Source organism: Urocitellus parryii, chromosome 4, assembly GCF_045843805.1.
Source record: "Urocitellus parryii isolate mUroPar1 chromosome 4, mUroPar1.hap1, whole genome shotgun sequence".
Taxonomy (NCBI): domain Eukaryota; kingdom Metazoa; phylum Chordata; class Mammalia; order Rodentia; family Sciuridae; genus Urocitellus; species Urocitellus parryii.
Genome location: NC_135534.1, coordinates 161,322,051 through 161,338,958, shown reverse-complemented (window position 1 = coordinate 161,338,958; position 16,908 = coordinate 161,322,051). Strand labels below are relative to the sequence as shown.

General features: G+C 41.0%; 1 protein-coding gene across 1 annotated transcript in view; it reads right to left on the bottom strand.

Moving 5' to 3' along the window:
- Acer2 (alkaline ceramidase 2) overlaps nt 1-16,908 on the bottom strand; it is a 39,425-nt gene that overhangs the window by 4,384 nt on the left and 18,133 nt on the right. The window contains exons 4-5 of the mRNA XM_026397577.2: nt 15,948-16,085; nt 4,881-5,018 (exon numbers count right to left, since the gene is read on the bottom strand). Of these exons, the coding sequence (XP_026253362.2) occupies nt 4,881-5,018; nt 15,948-16,085 (276 nt within the window). The remainder of the gene's footprint in view (nt 1-4,880; nt 5,019-15,947; nt 16,086-16,908) is intronic.

Genomic DNA, 16,908 nt, shown 5'->3' with positions numbered 1-16,908 from the left:
GGCAAGGATGATAGTCTTGAGCAATTTAAGCCCCATCTTAGAATGTTCTAAAATATTCCCACCTGATAATTGGAACAAACTTGCAAATGTTTTTGGAGCTCTACCAAGACTGAGGCCCAAAGACTTAAATTAGATTGCCAAGATGGAGACAAATCAGTCTAGACCCCACCTTCTCAGTGTAATGACTGGTCATGGATCATCTATGCTCTTCATCAGGAATTAGCTTATGTTGATGAAAGTGTGTCTGCAGTTTTGTGGATGAATCCTTTTTGTTTTTAATCTAAATTTGTGTGCCTACAAAAGTTTCAATATTAATCTTGAGAAAGCAATGGATCATTTGAAGACTTGTAATCCTTCCTTATTCCCTTTACTGAAGCTTAATTCCAGATTAATTAAGTACTTAAAATATATATATGTAAAATATATTTTTAAATACATGTTTTCATAAATTTTGGTGTGTGAAGCCTTTCTGAATGACACAGAGTTCAGAAATCCTAAAGAAAAGACTAACAGATGTGACAACACAAAAGTTTAAGGCAGTGTGACACAAATATACCATTAACATACTGAAAGACAAACAGGAAGCTGGAGGGGAAATAACTGCACCTTATGATAAAAAGTTTAAAAAAATCCCTGCATTACAATGAACACTAAAAAAGTTGGTTGTTTCAAAATTATGGCATTTGCCGGTAAATGGATGGAACTGGAGAACATCATATATTATGGTTTAGATATGAGGTATCTACCAAAAACTCATGTGTGAAACGATGAAGAAAGTTTAGAGGCAAGATGATTGATTATGAGAGCCTTGTAATCAGTGCATTGATTCCCTGATAGGAATTAACTGGGGAGTAACTGTAAGCAGGTAGGGTGTGGCTGGAGGAGGTAGGCCATTGTAGGTGTGCCTTTGGGGTATATATTTTGTCTTTGGACAGTAGAGTGCATATTCTCTCTCTCTCTCTCTCTCTCTCTCTCTCCTGTCTTTCCTCTGCCACACTCTTCCATCATAATGGCCTCACCTCAGGCCCAGAGCAATGGAGCTGGCTATCTATGGACTGAAACCTCTGAGTCCATAAACCCCAAATAAATTTTATTCCTCTAAAATTGTTCTTGTCAGGTCTTTTGGTCACAGCAGTGAAATAGCTAACTAAAACACCATGCTAAATGAAATAATCCAGACTCAGAAAGTCAAAGGTCAAATGTTTTCTCTCATATGTGGAAATTAGAGCAAACTAAGGGATTAAAAAAAAGTGTGTAGAGGCTGTCGATATCATAAAGATGGAAGATTAGTGGAGCAGAAGGAGACTGAAGGAAAGAGAGGAGGAACAGGAAAGGGGAAGAAAAGAAGAATGAATCTGTCAAAATTATGCTGTGGATATGTATAAAATACCACAGGGAATTTCATCTTTATGTATATCTATAAAGCACCAATTAAAATAGTAAGTAAGTAAACAGAAGACCAGGAGAGTAGAGGAAGGGAAATATGGGGAGAGGAAGAAGAGAGAGAAAGGGGAGGCAACAGGGACTGCAATGGAGGAATTAAATTCCATGCATGTATGATTATGTCAAAATGAAACCAACTATCACTTATAACTATAATGCCCTAATAGAAGCATTTTTTTAGAAAAAAGTTAGTTATTTCACAAGATGTCTGGAATGTGCTTGAAAATAATCTGGGTGGGGATGAGGAATGGGTGAAGGTGTTAGGAACAAGATCTGGCCTCATGTTGCTTATTATGGGAATCTAGATGTTTGGCTACATGGGGCTCAATGTGCTATTCTTTGGGCTTTTGAAAAATATTGGAAATTTACATAATAAATGGCACATAGTTGTGTAGACAGTAACATAAAAGGCAATGGGTGCTAGATATAAATTTTTAAAAATAAAAACAATAATGAAGACAAAGAAAATGAAAAGGCACACCTCAAAAGAGGAAATACACATAGCATTTTTTTTAATTTTTTTTTTTTTTTTAGTTGTCAATGGACCTTTATTTTATTTATTTTAAGCAGTGCCTCACACATGCTAGGCCAAGTGCTCTACCACTGAGTGACCACTCAGCCCCATACACATAGCAACTTTACATTTGAAAAGATGCCCAACAATAGCAAGTTGTTTTAAAGATGTGAAAATAAAAAATAAAATTTTTATTCAATCTTTTAGATCTTTTTATAGATATTTTGTTAATAAAGAAATAGTTGTTAATAATTTGTTAATAAAATTTGTCAATAATTTCTATATGCAAAAGGATGAGTAAAAGGCATTCTTTACAGACTTTAGTAAAAAGTATTAATTGATATCATCTTTCTAGATTTGTCAATATAGACTATAACTTAACCTATGGAAATATTCAGGAATTAGAATCACTAGAGATGTTTATTATAGATTGATTGCAAAAGTGAAAAATTACAAACAAAATATCCATTAAGAGACAGCTTGGGCTAGGCGTGGTGCAGCAGGCCATTTGATTTTTAAAAAATGACAAGTTTGAGCTGGGATTATGGCTCAGTGGTAGAGCGTCTGTCTGGCATGTGTGAGGCACTGGGTTCAATCCTCAGTACCATATAATAAATAAATAAAGCAATCAAAAACAATGAAAAAGAAAATGTCTTTTTAAAAAATGACAAGTTTATATCTGTTTACAGAATGATTCTATCCTTGTTTTTAAAAAGTAGAATGAGCCAAGCTTGGTGGCACACGCCAGGAAGGTGAGGCAGGAGGATCATAAATTCAAAGCCTGCAACTTAGCAAGGCTCTAAACAACTCAGTAAGAATTTATCTCTAAATAAAATATAAAAAGGGCTGGGGATAGCTCAGTGGTTAAGCAATCTTCAGTATAAAAAATTTTTAAAAATGCAGAATGATTAACAGGCACAAGGGTACAGTTGCATAGGATGAAACATCTGTAATGTTCTTTGGCACAACTAATATTTCAAAATAGCTAGTAGAGAGGATTCTGTTGTTACCAACACAAAGAAATAATAAATATCTGAGGTGATGGCAGTTACTCTGCTCTAATCATTACACATTGTATACATGTACTGAAATGTCACATGTACTTCATAAATGTGTAAAATTATTATGTATCAATTAAAATAAAATGATTTTAAAAATAAAAAATAGGAGAGAAATATATATGTATATACATACACACTAGAAAATCTGAAATGAAAAAAAAATGAATAAACCATAGACTATACTCTTCAAGTTAAAAATAATAATAATAATAAAATAAATAAAATAAAATAAATTATGATTACTTAATGAAAAAAAAAGAAAATCTGAAATGATACACTTCAGACTTTAACAATTATCTCTTTGAGGAGGTAGAATTATGAGAGCCACTTTCTATACTTCCATGTTGTTTAAATTTGTCACAAAATACATAACACTTTCTAACTGGAAAGAAAAGATGGCTAAAAATTGAAAAACAAAGCAGAAAGTATAACAAATTTAGAAATTCAGACGCAAACTAAGTTTTGCCACAGTTATCAAATAATCTAAATTTGTACTTTGATAAAAATGTACAAATCTTGAATGAGGTCATAAATTTATAAAGCTGTGCATATTTATCAATGTATGCACTTAAAATCTATGCATTTTATTATCTGTGAATTGTAACTTAACAAATATATTGTATTTTTAGCTGTACAAATTCACTAGTATGAGTTGAAGTTAAACCAAAAACTCCAACTTGTGCTGTTTATGATCTTTTTTTTTTTTTTTTTTTTAGTTGTAGTTGGACACAATACCTTTATTTCACTTATTTATTTTTACATGGTGCTGAGGATCGAACCCAGGGTCTCACACATGCGAGGTGAGTGCTCTACCGCTGAGCCACAACCCAAGCCCCTATGTTTTTTGTTTTTTTGGTTTTTTTTTGCAAACAGATCTGGAAGTCCCCCCAAGACTTAGTACAGGATGTATTTACTCATGATAAATACATACAAGTTCAAGTTCATCTGAGCAAGGGAATTTTAGCCAAGTCTTTCAAACTGAGTATCTTTATGGCACTTCTAAAGAGAAGTCAAGCTTCTGGATCTGACTTCAAAGCCTCCAAATCTTTAGCACTAGGTTTCATCTCTCAATGCTTTCAATATACAAGAGACTGGAGACAGCGGATTTCTCCTGCTCCTTGTTATCTTGTACAGTTAGAAATCTTGGAGGGCAGAGAAGGAAAGATTACCCTGGGTTTAGACAGAAACACTTCCTTGGAAGAAAGTCACTCCCCTTTCCCCTTAGCTTGGAGTGTAGGATTCTGCAAGTTGTTCTTCGACCTACTACTTCTTCTTTTAATGTAGTAGTAGATAAGCATCCCAAAATACAGATGTTCCAATTTCCTATTATTTAACTCTGAGGTAGTTTTTATATAAACCGGTGGGTGATGTTGAACAATTCACTTGGTTATCTGGTCTTCAATCTCTACCTATTCAAGGAACAGGTGAGACTGTCCCTAGGCGCCCTGTGATGTCCATGCTCTCCCCTGGTCACTCAGCCCTGAAGGTGTGGTTCCTACTGAGGACCAACCCAGGCTTCATTCACATCACCTCTCTCCCAAGCTCCCTCACCCCGCCCCCATCTAGCCAGAGCTCAGGTTGCAGATTCAGTTTTCAGGCTCCTTTGTGTGCTATTAATGGAGCTAAAGGTGAGAGAATGCAGCCCTGCAGCCTAACAATTCGGTCTTTTTGTTCTGCCTAAGCCTTGCTCCCTGGAGCCAATTTCACTTTTTGTAATACTTTCTGATGCTTCTGAAATGTCTGGCAATGTTATATGAGGAGAGAGGCAGCTGGGCTCTGCGCCCACCTGGTGCTCCTTGCACCGAGCCCAACAGCAAGTAGGGACACCTTTCTCAGCCAACTCCCCATCAGGAGGGGCTTACCACACGCAGTGCAGGTAGGGGAAGTGGAAGGATGATAACAGCTCGCAGAAGGCCCGGTCACTGATCCAGCAGAAGAGGGCGAGGGTCCACCACAGGCCCGAGAAGAGGCCCAGCTTAAACACACGTACATTGTCACACCTACAGGGGAGAGACACAGAGCAACCCACCGTCAGTCCTGGTTTCTTCCTACCCCTACCTGGCAGCCCCCTCTCCTCTGTCTCCTTCACTGGCTTCTCTCATTTCACCCAAGCCGTTGGCACTGGAGTCCTACCCAACATAGACGTCACTCACTCATCTCCTGGATGTGAACACCATGTATATACACAAGGCTCACAAAGGCCTTCTTCCCTCCCAAACGCCTCCTCTTTCCCCTGCCCCAATCCTATTCTTCTCTAGTTCTTCTCTTTCTCACTCACCCTACATCCAGGGCCCCAGCTCTACCTTCAAATTGCATCCCTGTCTCTTCCCACCTCCACCTGAGTCCCTGTCACCAGCGTCTCCTCTGTGGCCTACTCCCACCCTTCCCCTACAGTCAGCTCTAAGTCCTCTGCTCAGAGTCTCCAAGATCTTCCTTCCCCTTTAATCAGGGGGAAAATCAAAGTACCCACTGTGGCCATAAGGCCTCACATGTGGACTTCCACCTTCCTCTTTACCTCTGTCCTCTCCCTACACCCTCCAGAACTCGTACAAGGTGGAACTCGTGCTGTTCCTCAAACATCCCAGGCCTTAGCCCATGCTGTTCCCCCAAATATCCACATGGCTCCATGGTCAAGTCTTTGCTCAAACATCACTTGGTAAGCCCTTTCCCAACCACCTGTCTCCACCTCCCAAGTGAACCTCCCTTCCACCACTTTCTCTCCTTTAATTTTCCCTGTAGTAGTTATAATCCCTCTGACATCCTCTGTGTCACTTTTGATTTGTTCAGTCTGTGTCCCCCTCACATACCCTGCTGTGTCCCCAGCATCTGGACAGTGCCGGGCACAGGGAAGGCTCTCAATGTTTGTTGAGTGAAAGAATGCATTCTTACACACACACTGGGATAAAAATGTTCTCCTAAAACAATTTTTGATGGCTCACAGGAAATTTCAGTGGCTTGTTTTCTTTCCTTATCATGGAACTGCTCATCAAATGGAGATTTCCATTCCTGGGGAGGAGAGTTGGTGGCCCAGAGAGAGTTAGTGGCCAAGGGTCCTTCTAAACCCTTCCCCAGGGTCTCTTTCCCCTCAGTGGAGCAGTCCTAGGTCAGTCAAGTTCTCTTAGGGCACCCAGATTCCAGTACCACATCTGCAACCAAGAAGCCTAGTTCATCCTTTTCATCAAACAGGTGGGTGTCAGAAGCCTGTCTTGCTCTACCTCTCCCAGTGGTCTCATAGGAACATGAACAAAAACATCAATTAAAAGGGACTAGTCAGAAAGAACTGCTCAGAAAGCAAACCAAAAGACTCCTTTGCAGGAGGGCTAAACGCATCCTTTGAAAATTGGTTTGAAAGAATTAATAAAGGCTCACGACATGCAGAGACCCCCAATTCTACTCTGACTAAAATGAGAAAACAGAAATATCCATTTTCCCCTGCTCCCTTTTTCCACACCCTACTTCAAATAACTCATCTTCAGACCAGTGTCTCCTCTCCCAAAGAGCTGTCTCCCCTGGGCCCGACTGCTCTTCTTCAGGTCTGTTTCCATGCTTCCTGAATCAGCTTCTCTGACACCCAGCGCGCTCCAATGGTAGTTTCCCCCCACTGCATTCTCTCAGAACCCCTTGTCATTTTTCTTCATTAACACATCACAGGTTAAATCATGTTTGTATTTATGTAACTATTTGCTTAGTATCTAGAAGATCACAGTAGGAACTATACCTGTTTTCTTCACAAATGTACACCCAGTGCCTAGGAACAGTTGCTGGTCCAGAAGAGGTGTCAAATAAATGTTTGCTGAACGAATGCCAAAATTATGAAGTATAAGGCCATTTTACTTGGATTCTAGAACATTTTAGGCAAAACATTTTTTGAGGTTTTTTGTTTGTTTGTTGTTTAAGTAACCCTTTTAAGCTCAGAGCAGTGGCACATACCTCTAATCCCAGCAACCCTGGAGGCTGAGGCAGGCGAATCACTTAATGAGTTCAAGGCAAGCTTCAGCAACTTAATGAGGGCCTAAGCAACTAAGTGAGACCCTGCCTCAAAATAAAAAAAATAAAAAGGGCTGGGGATGTGACTCGGTGATTAAGCACCCTAGGTTCAATCCCTAGAACCAAAAAATAAAAATGTAAAAAAGAGTAACCCGGGGCTGGGGATGTGGCTCAAGCAGTAGCGTGCTGGCCTGGAATGCGTGCTCGCCTGGAATGCGTGCGGCCCGGGTTTGATCCTCAGCACCACACACAAAGATGTTGTGTCTGCCGAAAACTAAAAAATAAATATTAAAAATTCTCTCTCTCTCTCTCTCTCTCTCTCTTTAAAAAAAAAAAAAAAAAAAAAAAGAGTAACCCTATTGATCAGGTCCCAAATTCTCAGAGTCCATGCTAGGCACTGTAGAAGACAAAATAAAAAGGTCTCTTGACTTACAATTTAAAAGATAAAAGAAAAACTGACACCAACACATATCAACAAATGCATGTACAATTGGTCTGTTACAAGAGGTTCCATGAACATCCAATGCAGTTAAATGTAGAAACTTTAGCTTAAGGAGCACACTTAAGTCCTTCTTCTATGTCTTTTGAGCAAAGGGAGTGCAATAAGAAACATTTGACTTAGACATTATAGATCATGCTGGGCTGGGGATGTGGCTCAAGCGGTAGCGCGCTCGCCTGGCATGCGTGTGGCCCGGGTTCGATCCTCAGCACCACATACAATCAAAGATGTTGTGTCTGCAGATAACTAAAAAATAAATATTAAAAATTTTTTTTAAAAAATTATAGATCATGCTGAGGTCAAGAGAATAGACAGCAATGTCCTGGAGATGAAGTGCATGGGGGGCATCAACAGAGAGCAGAAGGTCAGGCTATTAGTCATCATGGGGCCCATGCCAGATCAGGGCAGGGCAGATGCCCACAGGCAGGGCGAAGGCAGTACAGAATAAGGGGGCCAGGGCAGTCCGTTACTGCTCTTCCTCTGTAGAGAAAGCAGGTCCTGCTAGAACTAACCACTGACTAGGCTGACTTGCATTTGATCCAAACCTGGGCCCCCTTAGGATTTTGTCTCATTTTTAAGGCTTTTATCAAAATATCAATGTGAGGTTAAGTTAAAAAAAAAAAGTAAGGCAAAAATCATACATACAACAGGACCCTATTTTAGGACTAAAAAAATCTTAGGGAAATGTCTACTATTTCTTTTCTTATTGAACCTTATTGTATTCCATTGGTTTTTCTTAAGAATAATATCACTCTTATCATCAGAAAAGAGTATATTTTAAAATGTCCTAAATGCAGCCAAGTCTCTTGGCAATGTGCCTTAACACTACAAATTTCAATAAGTGTGAGGTCATGACCCCAAATCAGGAATAAACTTCTGTATTCTCACAGTATAAAGAAGGTTCAGAAAGGACAACAAAATATGAAAAGACCAGTCACAAGCTTTCAGAGTGAAGGCTAAAGAGAAACAGAAAGCTGAAAAGTCCTTCCTCTCTATCTTCTGAGCAAAGGGAGTACAATAAGAAACATTTGACTTAGACATTATGGATCACGCTGAGGACAAACAGGGAAGATGCTAGAAAGAAATGCAGAGTGCCAAAGGAGCCCTCGTGTCCCAGAATTTTATCAAAGCAGGGAAACAATTATCTTTTCTTTTCCTTGCTGGGACTAGGGGTGGTAACTGGGACACAGCAGGAAACAAAGAGACCTCATCCCTGCCCAATGGAGCCCATGTCAAGCAGAGGGACAGACACTGAATAAAAAATTAACACAAATAATTGTCTAATTATGGTGGGAATGAGTACCACAAAGAAGTCCAGGGTGGTAACAGAACACATAGACAGTTGAGCCCCAAACTGAAGGATGAGTTAGTCATGGAAGATGTCAGGAGAGAGGCAAGAATGAGAGCCTGGGGCTGGAAGGAGCTGAGCCCACAGGAAGACACAGGAGTCAGAATGGTGGGGACAGATGTAAAGGGGAGTCTCATCTGGGGGAGGTCAGCCTTCAAGGCAGGCAGGGACTTTTGAAGATTCTTAACTTGGGGCTGGGGATGTGGCTCAAGCGGTAGCGCGCTCGCCTGGCATGCGTGCGGCCCGGGTTCGATCCTCAGCACCACATACCAACAAAGATGTTGTGTCTGCCGAGAACTAAAAAATAAATATTAAAAATTTAAAAAAAAAAAAAAAAGATTCTTAACTTTATCTTACAATGTCAACTAATAGGAAAACAACTGTGACCATGTGAGATGTTCAGGGAAGGAAAATGGAACCAAGTTTCTGACTTGAGCAACTGGATAAATGGTGCTCCCATCTACTATGGCCGGAAATAATTGTGAAGAGAACTAGAAGTGGGAGAGGCAGATCAGGAACCTATCTTTGGATAAGTTGAATTCTAGATGCCTGTTTATATGGAATTAGAGAGGTGAGGTAGGTAGCCAGATACATAATGCCAGAGTTAGAAATGGACTAGATTGGAAATGTAAATTTTAGGAGTTATCCACATATGTACAGTAATTAAAGCCACGAGAGTAGATGAGATCTTTCAAGGAGAGGTATAGAAGGAGAAAAGAATGTCTTAGTCCATTAGTGCTGCTATAACAAAACACCATAGCCTTGGTTGCTTCTAAACAAGCAGTTATTTCTTTCCATTCAAAAAACTAGGAAGTCTAAGATCAAGGCACCAATAGATTCAGTGTCTGGTGAGAGTCTATTCCTCATAAATGGTACCCTCCCACTCTGTCCTAACTTGGTAGAAGGAGTAAGGAAGTTCTCTGGGGCTTCTTTGGTAAGGACACGAATCCCATTGATGAGGGCTCTGCCTTCAGGACATAATCTCTTCCTTCAGTTCCCTACTTCTTAATACCATCTCGCTGGTGATTAGTTTCCAACACATGAATTTGAGGTTACACAAGTACTCAGATCATAGCAAACAGAGAGCCCAGGATGTACCTGAAGAAATTCCTTAATGCAAAGTTGTACAGAAAAAGGAGTCTATGGTGCTGGGGTTGTGGCTCAGCGATAGAGTGCTCACCTAGCATGGGCGAGGCCCTGGGTTCAATTCTCAGCACCACATAAAAATAAATAAAATAAAAATAAGGGTATTGTGTCCAATTACAACTAAGTAAACCTAAAAAAAAAAAAGATAAAAAAGAAAAGGGAGTCTATGTGAGAGACAGGAAAGTAGTTACGCAGAGTCAGTAAAAAACCAGGACGTGGTACCACAGGAGCCATGGGAAAGAACATTTCAGGGAGGGCTATCGTGCATACACCCAAGAGAACAACACATAGGTTACAGGAGGGCAGAGAAATGATCACGGGATAGGCAACATACCAAGAGGGGGTTGAGTTTTGCAGTGGGGGAAGAAGCCGATTTGGATTGCATTGAAGAGTAAACAAAAGACTGTTAGAGAAGTTTGGCTCTGGAGCATGGGGGTCGGGTAGAGAGCAGTGATGGAGCAGATGTGAACTGAGTGCAAGTTGGTTGACTGGGGGAGATACTAACGTGTCCATGGCTGACAGGAAGGACCTGTACAGAGGGAGGGATGACACAGCAGACAATGTATAGCAGCAAAATGAGTATAGGAGAGTGGAAGGAACAAAGTGGAGGGACAAAGACAGCTCCTGGATGGAAAGGAGGGCACTTCCCACAGTGCTGTCACTGTTAATGGGACAATGATGTCCAGTTGGCTACAGCAATGGCTAGCGTTTCCATGGAAGATGTTAAGCATGCAACAGAAACTGTTTCCTTTGTGACTACTTACAAAGATTAGGGTGTGAAAGGCAAGTGTCTCTCCCTGCTCAAAGATTACAACTGTGAAACAAAATTTATAACAGTCTGCCCTAATCACTTGTCTCCCCATTGGCTCAATTAGATACTAAGAACTTAAAATATTTTCCCTTGTCTTAAGCTATTTTTAGTAAAATTATAGGCTAAAACATACTGTGAAGACTCAAAAGTTAAAATGAAACTATGTTGAGATGAATTCTCAAGACACACAGCTAAATCCAGAACATTCTATTCACTTTGGGTCCCATATAAGCCAGCAACTACTGGGCCAAAAGGTACAAATGAAAATCCACTTCAAATGCCTTCACTAGCAATTTAATCACGTGTTTTCAAGATCCGTTCATATCCAGGGCTGGCTAGAGGAAGGTACCTCAGGAGCCAGTTTACTCACAGTCCACCAGAAAAAGCCACTTAACTAACATCTCTACCCCAGGGACAGTAGGGAGAATTCCTTAATAATAAAAGTAGGATTGCTAAAAGATCTTAATAAATAAGAAGAGAAGGATATTTCTCTTTAAGTTAATTGAGCTCCCCTTGCTGAAACATACAGCCAAGCAAAAGAAAAGGCAACCAGTGTTTGTTACGTAACTACCATGTTACAGATATTAGACTAAACAGGGCTTATTTAGGTCTCACTGAGACCTAAACATTATTATCCTCCATATCAATAGTGCCAGTATGACCAAAGTACGTGAAGTAAATGCCCAGAATTTCCAGAACCGAGACTCAAACTAAGCTCTCTAGCCCCCAAACCCATGTTCCTTCTGTACTTTCCACTGAAGGGATGGATTCTGTAATGAGAAGTTAATGCTTCCTAGCAAGCTAAAATGCAATCTTTAAAATTTTCAGAGTAATGGGCACTCTGGAAAATTCACAGAGTTACAAAGCATAATTTCTACCTTGGGACAACACAACATCAGAGAGGAAGAAGAGAAGGAAAGTAGAATATTCTAAACACTATATAAAAGCACCAAGAGTTTAGGAAGAGAACAATCACATCTGGCTGAGGAGAGGAATCCAGAGAGGCCTCAGGAAGGAGCTGGCTGCAGGGTAGGAGGTTCTGCATAGTAGTAGGGGGGAAGGGCATTCCAGAGGAAGAATAGGGGCTGGGATTGTGGCTCAGCGGTAGGGGGCTCGCCTAGCACAGGCAGGACCGGGTTCGATCCACCACATACAAGTAAAGGCATTGTGTTATGTCCATCTACACCTAAAAAATAAAAAATATATTAAAAAAAAAAACAGAGGGAGAAGAAAATATGAGGGGAATCTAAAGGCAAGAAAGCAAGGAACCTATTCAGACTGGTTGGCCATGGGGCATATATAAGGAGCCAGAGGCAGAATAGGCCCTAAGGGAAACTTGAACAATACAAAGCCATTGAAGACTTTTGTACCAATGAGAGAGTGCCATGAAAAAGACCCCTCTTAAGATAGAGAACTGGAGGAAGAAAAGAGCTAATACAACACAAATGCAGGGGCCACTGGAGAGGTGGGAGGGTGGGACAATAGGAATGGCAGGGAGGGGACTGACAGATGAGACACTGAAGAAGATTCCATCAAGTTTAGTGGTTTGAGGTGGCAGGAGACTAGGGAACCCAATTTTCAAGTCTACAGGACTGGAAAATAGTGAGCATTGAAATAATTCGGGGAACTTTTAAATGGGATTTGGGAAGGGTGATGTTATGGCTTGAATGAGATGCTCCCCCAAAGCTCCCGTGTTGATGCAGGAATATTCAGAGTTGAAATTATGTATTCTGAGACCTGTAACCAAATCAGTCCATCCTAGTTTGAATGTCTGACTGGGTAGTAACAGTAGGCAGGTGGGGCCTGGCTGGAGGAGGTGGGTCACTCAGGTGTGCCCTTGAAGGATATCTCTTCCCTGTGGCCCCTCCCACTCTGGCTTCCTGGCCACCTTGAGCCTAGCAGCACTCCTCCACCACACCCTTCCACCTTGAGGCTCTGCCTCACCTCAGGCTCCGGGCAATGGAGCTGACCCACCAAATCAGACTAAATCTCTAAAAACCGTGGTCCAAAATAAACGCCTCTAAGTTGTTCTTGTTGGGTATTTTAGTCACAGTGATGAAAAGCTAACTAATATTGGTAACAAGAAGCATAGTGAGGAGATAGGCAGAGCAGTCAGGGCACAGTGCCAAGCAATGAATCATGAAAAGCAGTGCAGGAAACAGGAGTCTAACTGAGGCTACCCAGCAGGTAGCTGGAATCAGGAGAAAGGACTTCAGAAAAAAAAGATGAAGATGGACTGCAGAGAATCACGCAGAAATGACAGCTGAACACAGAGGGATTTACATCCCCATCCCTTTTGATTTTGAATCCAGGATCCAAGTTGCCCAGGCTGGCCTGGAACTTGTGATCCTCCTGCTTTAGCCTCTTAAGTAGCTAAGCCTGTTATACTGTGCCCAGGTACATTTTTTTTTTTTTAAGACAGGTAAGATGGCAAAGAATAAAAAAGCTGGAAGAGCATACAACAAAAGCTAACAGTCATTATCACCAAATGACAGGTTTAGCCATATTTATTTAGTGCTAGGCACCAAGCATTGTTGGAAGTACTACAATATATTAATTTTCCATTTCAGACTCAAATAGGGAGAGAGCCAGGTGTAGTGGTGCTCATATGTAATCCCAGCAGCTCAGTTCAGGAGGCTGAGGCAGGAGGATTGTGAGTTCAAAGCCAGCCTCAGCACCAGCAAGGCGCTAAGCAACTCAGTGAGACTATGTCTCTAAATACGATACAAAATAGGGCTAGGGATGTGGCTCAGTGGTTGAATGCCCTTGAGTTCAGTACCTGATTATACCCCTCCCCCCCCAAAAAAAAAAGATAGAAAAGGAAGACATAGTACAAGACACTTGAAAATGAGTAGCTAAGAAGGAGGGGCATGGAGATAGAGACATTCTTTAAAAACAGGGAAGCAAGTCATTTTGTCCCACAGCTACAGCAAGCAACCTGGATCTCAGCCAGGCATCAAGGCCACTGGGCAGATATGCTCAGCTCTAGGCAAACGCACAACAGTGGCAAAAGGGCTTCCAAACAAAGGCCTTGGGCTTGATGGTATTGTTCCTTCAGACTTACTCAGCATTACATTTGTTGGTAAGATGGCCAGTTATTAACTGACGACCACAAATTCCTCCTCTTTATGTTTCTTTATAATCTGATCCCAGTGTGCCACCCAGAAGTGGGGAAAGTGCTGCCTCCAGAAGGCTAAACACCCTCTTCCTGAAATGTGTAGCTCAGATCAGTCTGAAGTAAACACCACACAGACTCACAGGGCACATTCTGAAGAGCTTCTGTTTGTTTGTTTGTTTTTATTTTTGTCCATGGCTTTACTCAGCCATGTTTCCCATACTTTAAAATTCACCCATTTAAAGTATATAGTTCACTTTTCATTTATTCAGAGTTGTTTGACAATCATCACAACCTAATTTAATGATTTATGTCTAACATTCTAAAAAGAAACACTTTCCTTATTAAGCAGTCATACTAATAGTAGCTGAGACCTTCCCCGACTACCTCCTTACAGGCGGAGGCCACTCCTACCCTCACCCAAGCCCCAGCTGGCCAGGTTTTTGAGCTTTTTAATCTACAGATAACAGTCTCCACCCTTGACCTCCCAAATCAAAACCAATGCATGAGCAGAGCTAGTATCTGTACTTGCAAATGTACTGCCTGAATGGTTCCCACGACTCTCCTGTCAAGAACCATGACAGCTGACACTTATTTAGGACTCAAATAACTGTAGAGTGAGTATATGGAATAAGCAGAGTTGAGGTTGCTAAGAACCCTTCTATTTCTAATAAGCAATATGACACTAATGAAATAGAAAGTTGATTATTTATTGATTGATTTAATTTATTTTTGGTGCTGGGGATCAACCCAGGGCCTTGCATACACTAAGCACACACTTACCACTGAGCTATACCCCCAGTCAGAAAGGGGACTTTTAAAATTAAGGTTATTAGGATGTAGGGACTAAATCCTTTGTAATTTACTCAATCATCTGTTTTTTCACTCATAGCACTCACTACCATAGTTATTCTTCTAGAATCAACTTGCAGCCTGCTTCTGAAATGAGTCTCTTACATCGCCAGTCCTTGAAGGCAACTCAAAGAAGCCAACTAGAGATCTGACAGCATTCTTTACCTGCCAGGCAGCAAGTTCAAATCCCTCATCAGCCAACTAAGGCCCTGAGTTATTGCAGCCCATCAAAGCAACCCCTGGAGGCAGGAAATTGGAAAGCAATGTATATAACTCCTCTCTAAGCAAGGACAGAAAGCTGACTAAACACACTGCACAGAGCAACTAGTGCACAGAGGGAGACAGATTGAGACTTCGGTTAACAAACTCAATGTCTACAACAATGAGCAAAGTGTGAATTAAAGTGTATTTTTTTAAAGTGGCTGCAAAGAAAAAGAAATGTTCCAACAAATATTGAAGTAAGGGCAGTGATTACTTGTACTTTAGATGAGGCAAGAAGAAACATCATGTACACACAAGTGCTAAACTAAATGTTTTTAGATATCCACCTGTGCCCTGGATTTTACAACTTCCCAAAGGAAAATGCTTATGCAAATAATGAACCTGATCCTTGGAGACACTAAGCCTGAGAAAGTATCACAGCCCATTCACGAAGTTTATGTTTCCTTGTATACACAGAGTCACTTTCCCTCCCCCTTCCTATTCTTCCTGTGTATGTGAACACAATGACCCCTACTTCTCTTTTCTCCTTAAACCTGTCATATGGACTAATGTACTCTTCTTTCTACAGAATTAAGTCAACAGCTTGGTCTTGGCACTTAATCTTTTTTTTTTTTTTTTTTTTTTTGTCTTTTTTGGAACTGGGGGTCAAACCCAGGGCTTTGTGAATGCAAGGCAGACGCTTTGCCACTGAGCTACATCCCAGCCCTGATAAGCTAGCTTTTGATCATTAGGATGCATGACATCCACTAAACAGCCACTCCCCTCTTTCTGAAAATGAGATCATTCACATTTTGTACCAAAGCATCAAACCTGTTCCAATCCAACAGTCAGGAACTAATTCTTCATACAGAACATTTCTCTTCCAAGCTGGAGGAAACAAAGGAACACAGAGCTAAATGTTCCCATTACAGGGACAGCCCAAGGGGTGAGCAGGAATAGTGGCACTCACCTCTTCAGCTCTGCGATGAGCAGCACAGTACAAGGAACCCCCAAAGTCATCAAAGAGATGTTGTTGATGGCAGGCTTGACAAACGCCAGGCATGTTGTAACCACAGACAGGACACAGACCACCACCTTGAATCTGCCCCTAAATCCATGGAAGCAAAACCAAATCCATTAGCAAAAGAGTTCTTGATCATTTTGTTTGATTAATGTTGGCCAGGTACAGCCACTGCTATTCATGTGAGCTAAAATGAACTTGTGTTCAAAGTACCCACGTGTGCAAGCCATTCACACTCACTGGATCAGCAATCCCATTTCTAGGAATTTATTCTTGGGAAATAATCAGAGCTTCTCAAAACTGTTAGCCATGACAATGGTAAAGCTAGAATCAACCTCAGTCTCTGGGGGTGAGATATGGATAATCATTCTCCTGGTGTGAATTTCCTATAAATTTTCAGATGTTCTGCATCAGGGTTTGACAAATATTCTCTGTAAAGGTTCAGATAGTAAGTATTTTTGATTTTACATGCCATGAGTTCTCAGCCACAACTATTCAACTCTGCTACAATAGAAGGTAAGTGTGTTAGTTTTGTGCCACTATGACCAAAATATCTGACAAGTACAAGTTAAAGGAGGAAAAGTTTATTTGGGGCTTACAGTTTCAGAGGTTCAGTCCATGTTTGGCTAACTCCATAGCTCTAGACCTGGTGAGGCAGAACATTTTTGCAGAGGAAAACTACTCAGCCCATGACAGCCAGGAAACAGGGCGGTTGAAGTACCAGGAACAAAATATAAACCCCAAAGGCACACTCCAAGTGATCCACTTCCTCCAGCTACCCCCACCTCCCTACAGTTACCATCCAGTAATCTATTCAAAACATTAAGCCATGAAATGCAATAATCCATTGATTAAGTTATGGCTCTCATAGTCTAATCCTTTTACCTCCTATATTAACACAGGAGGGTTT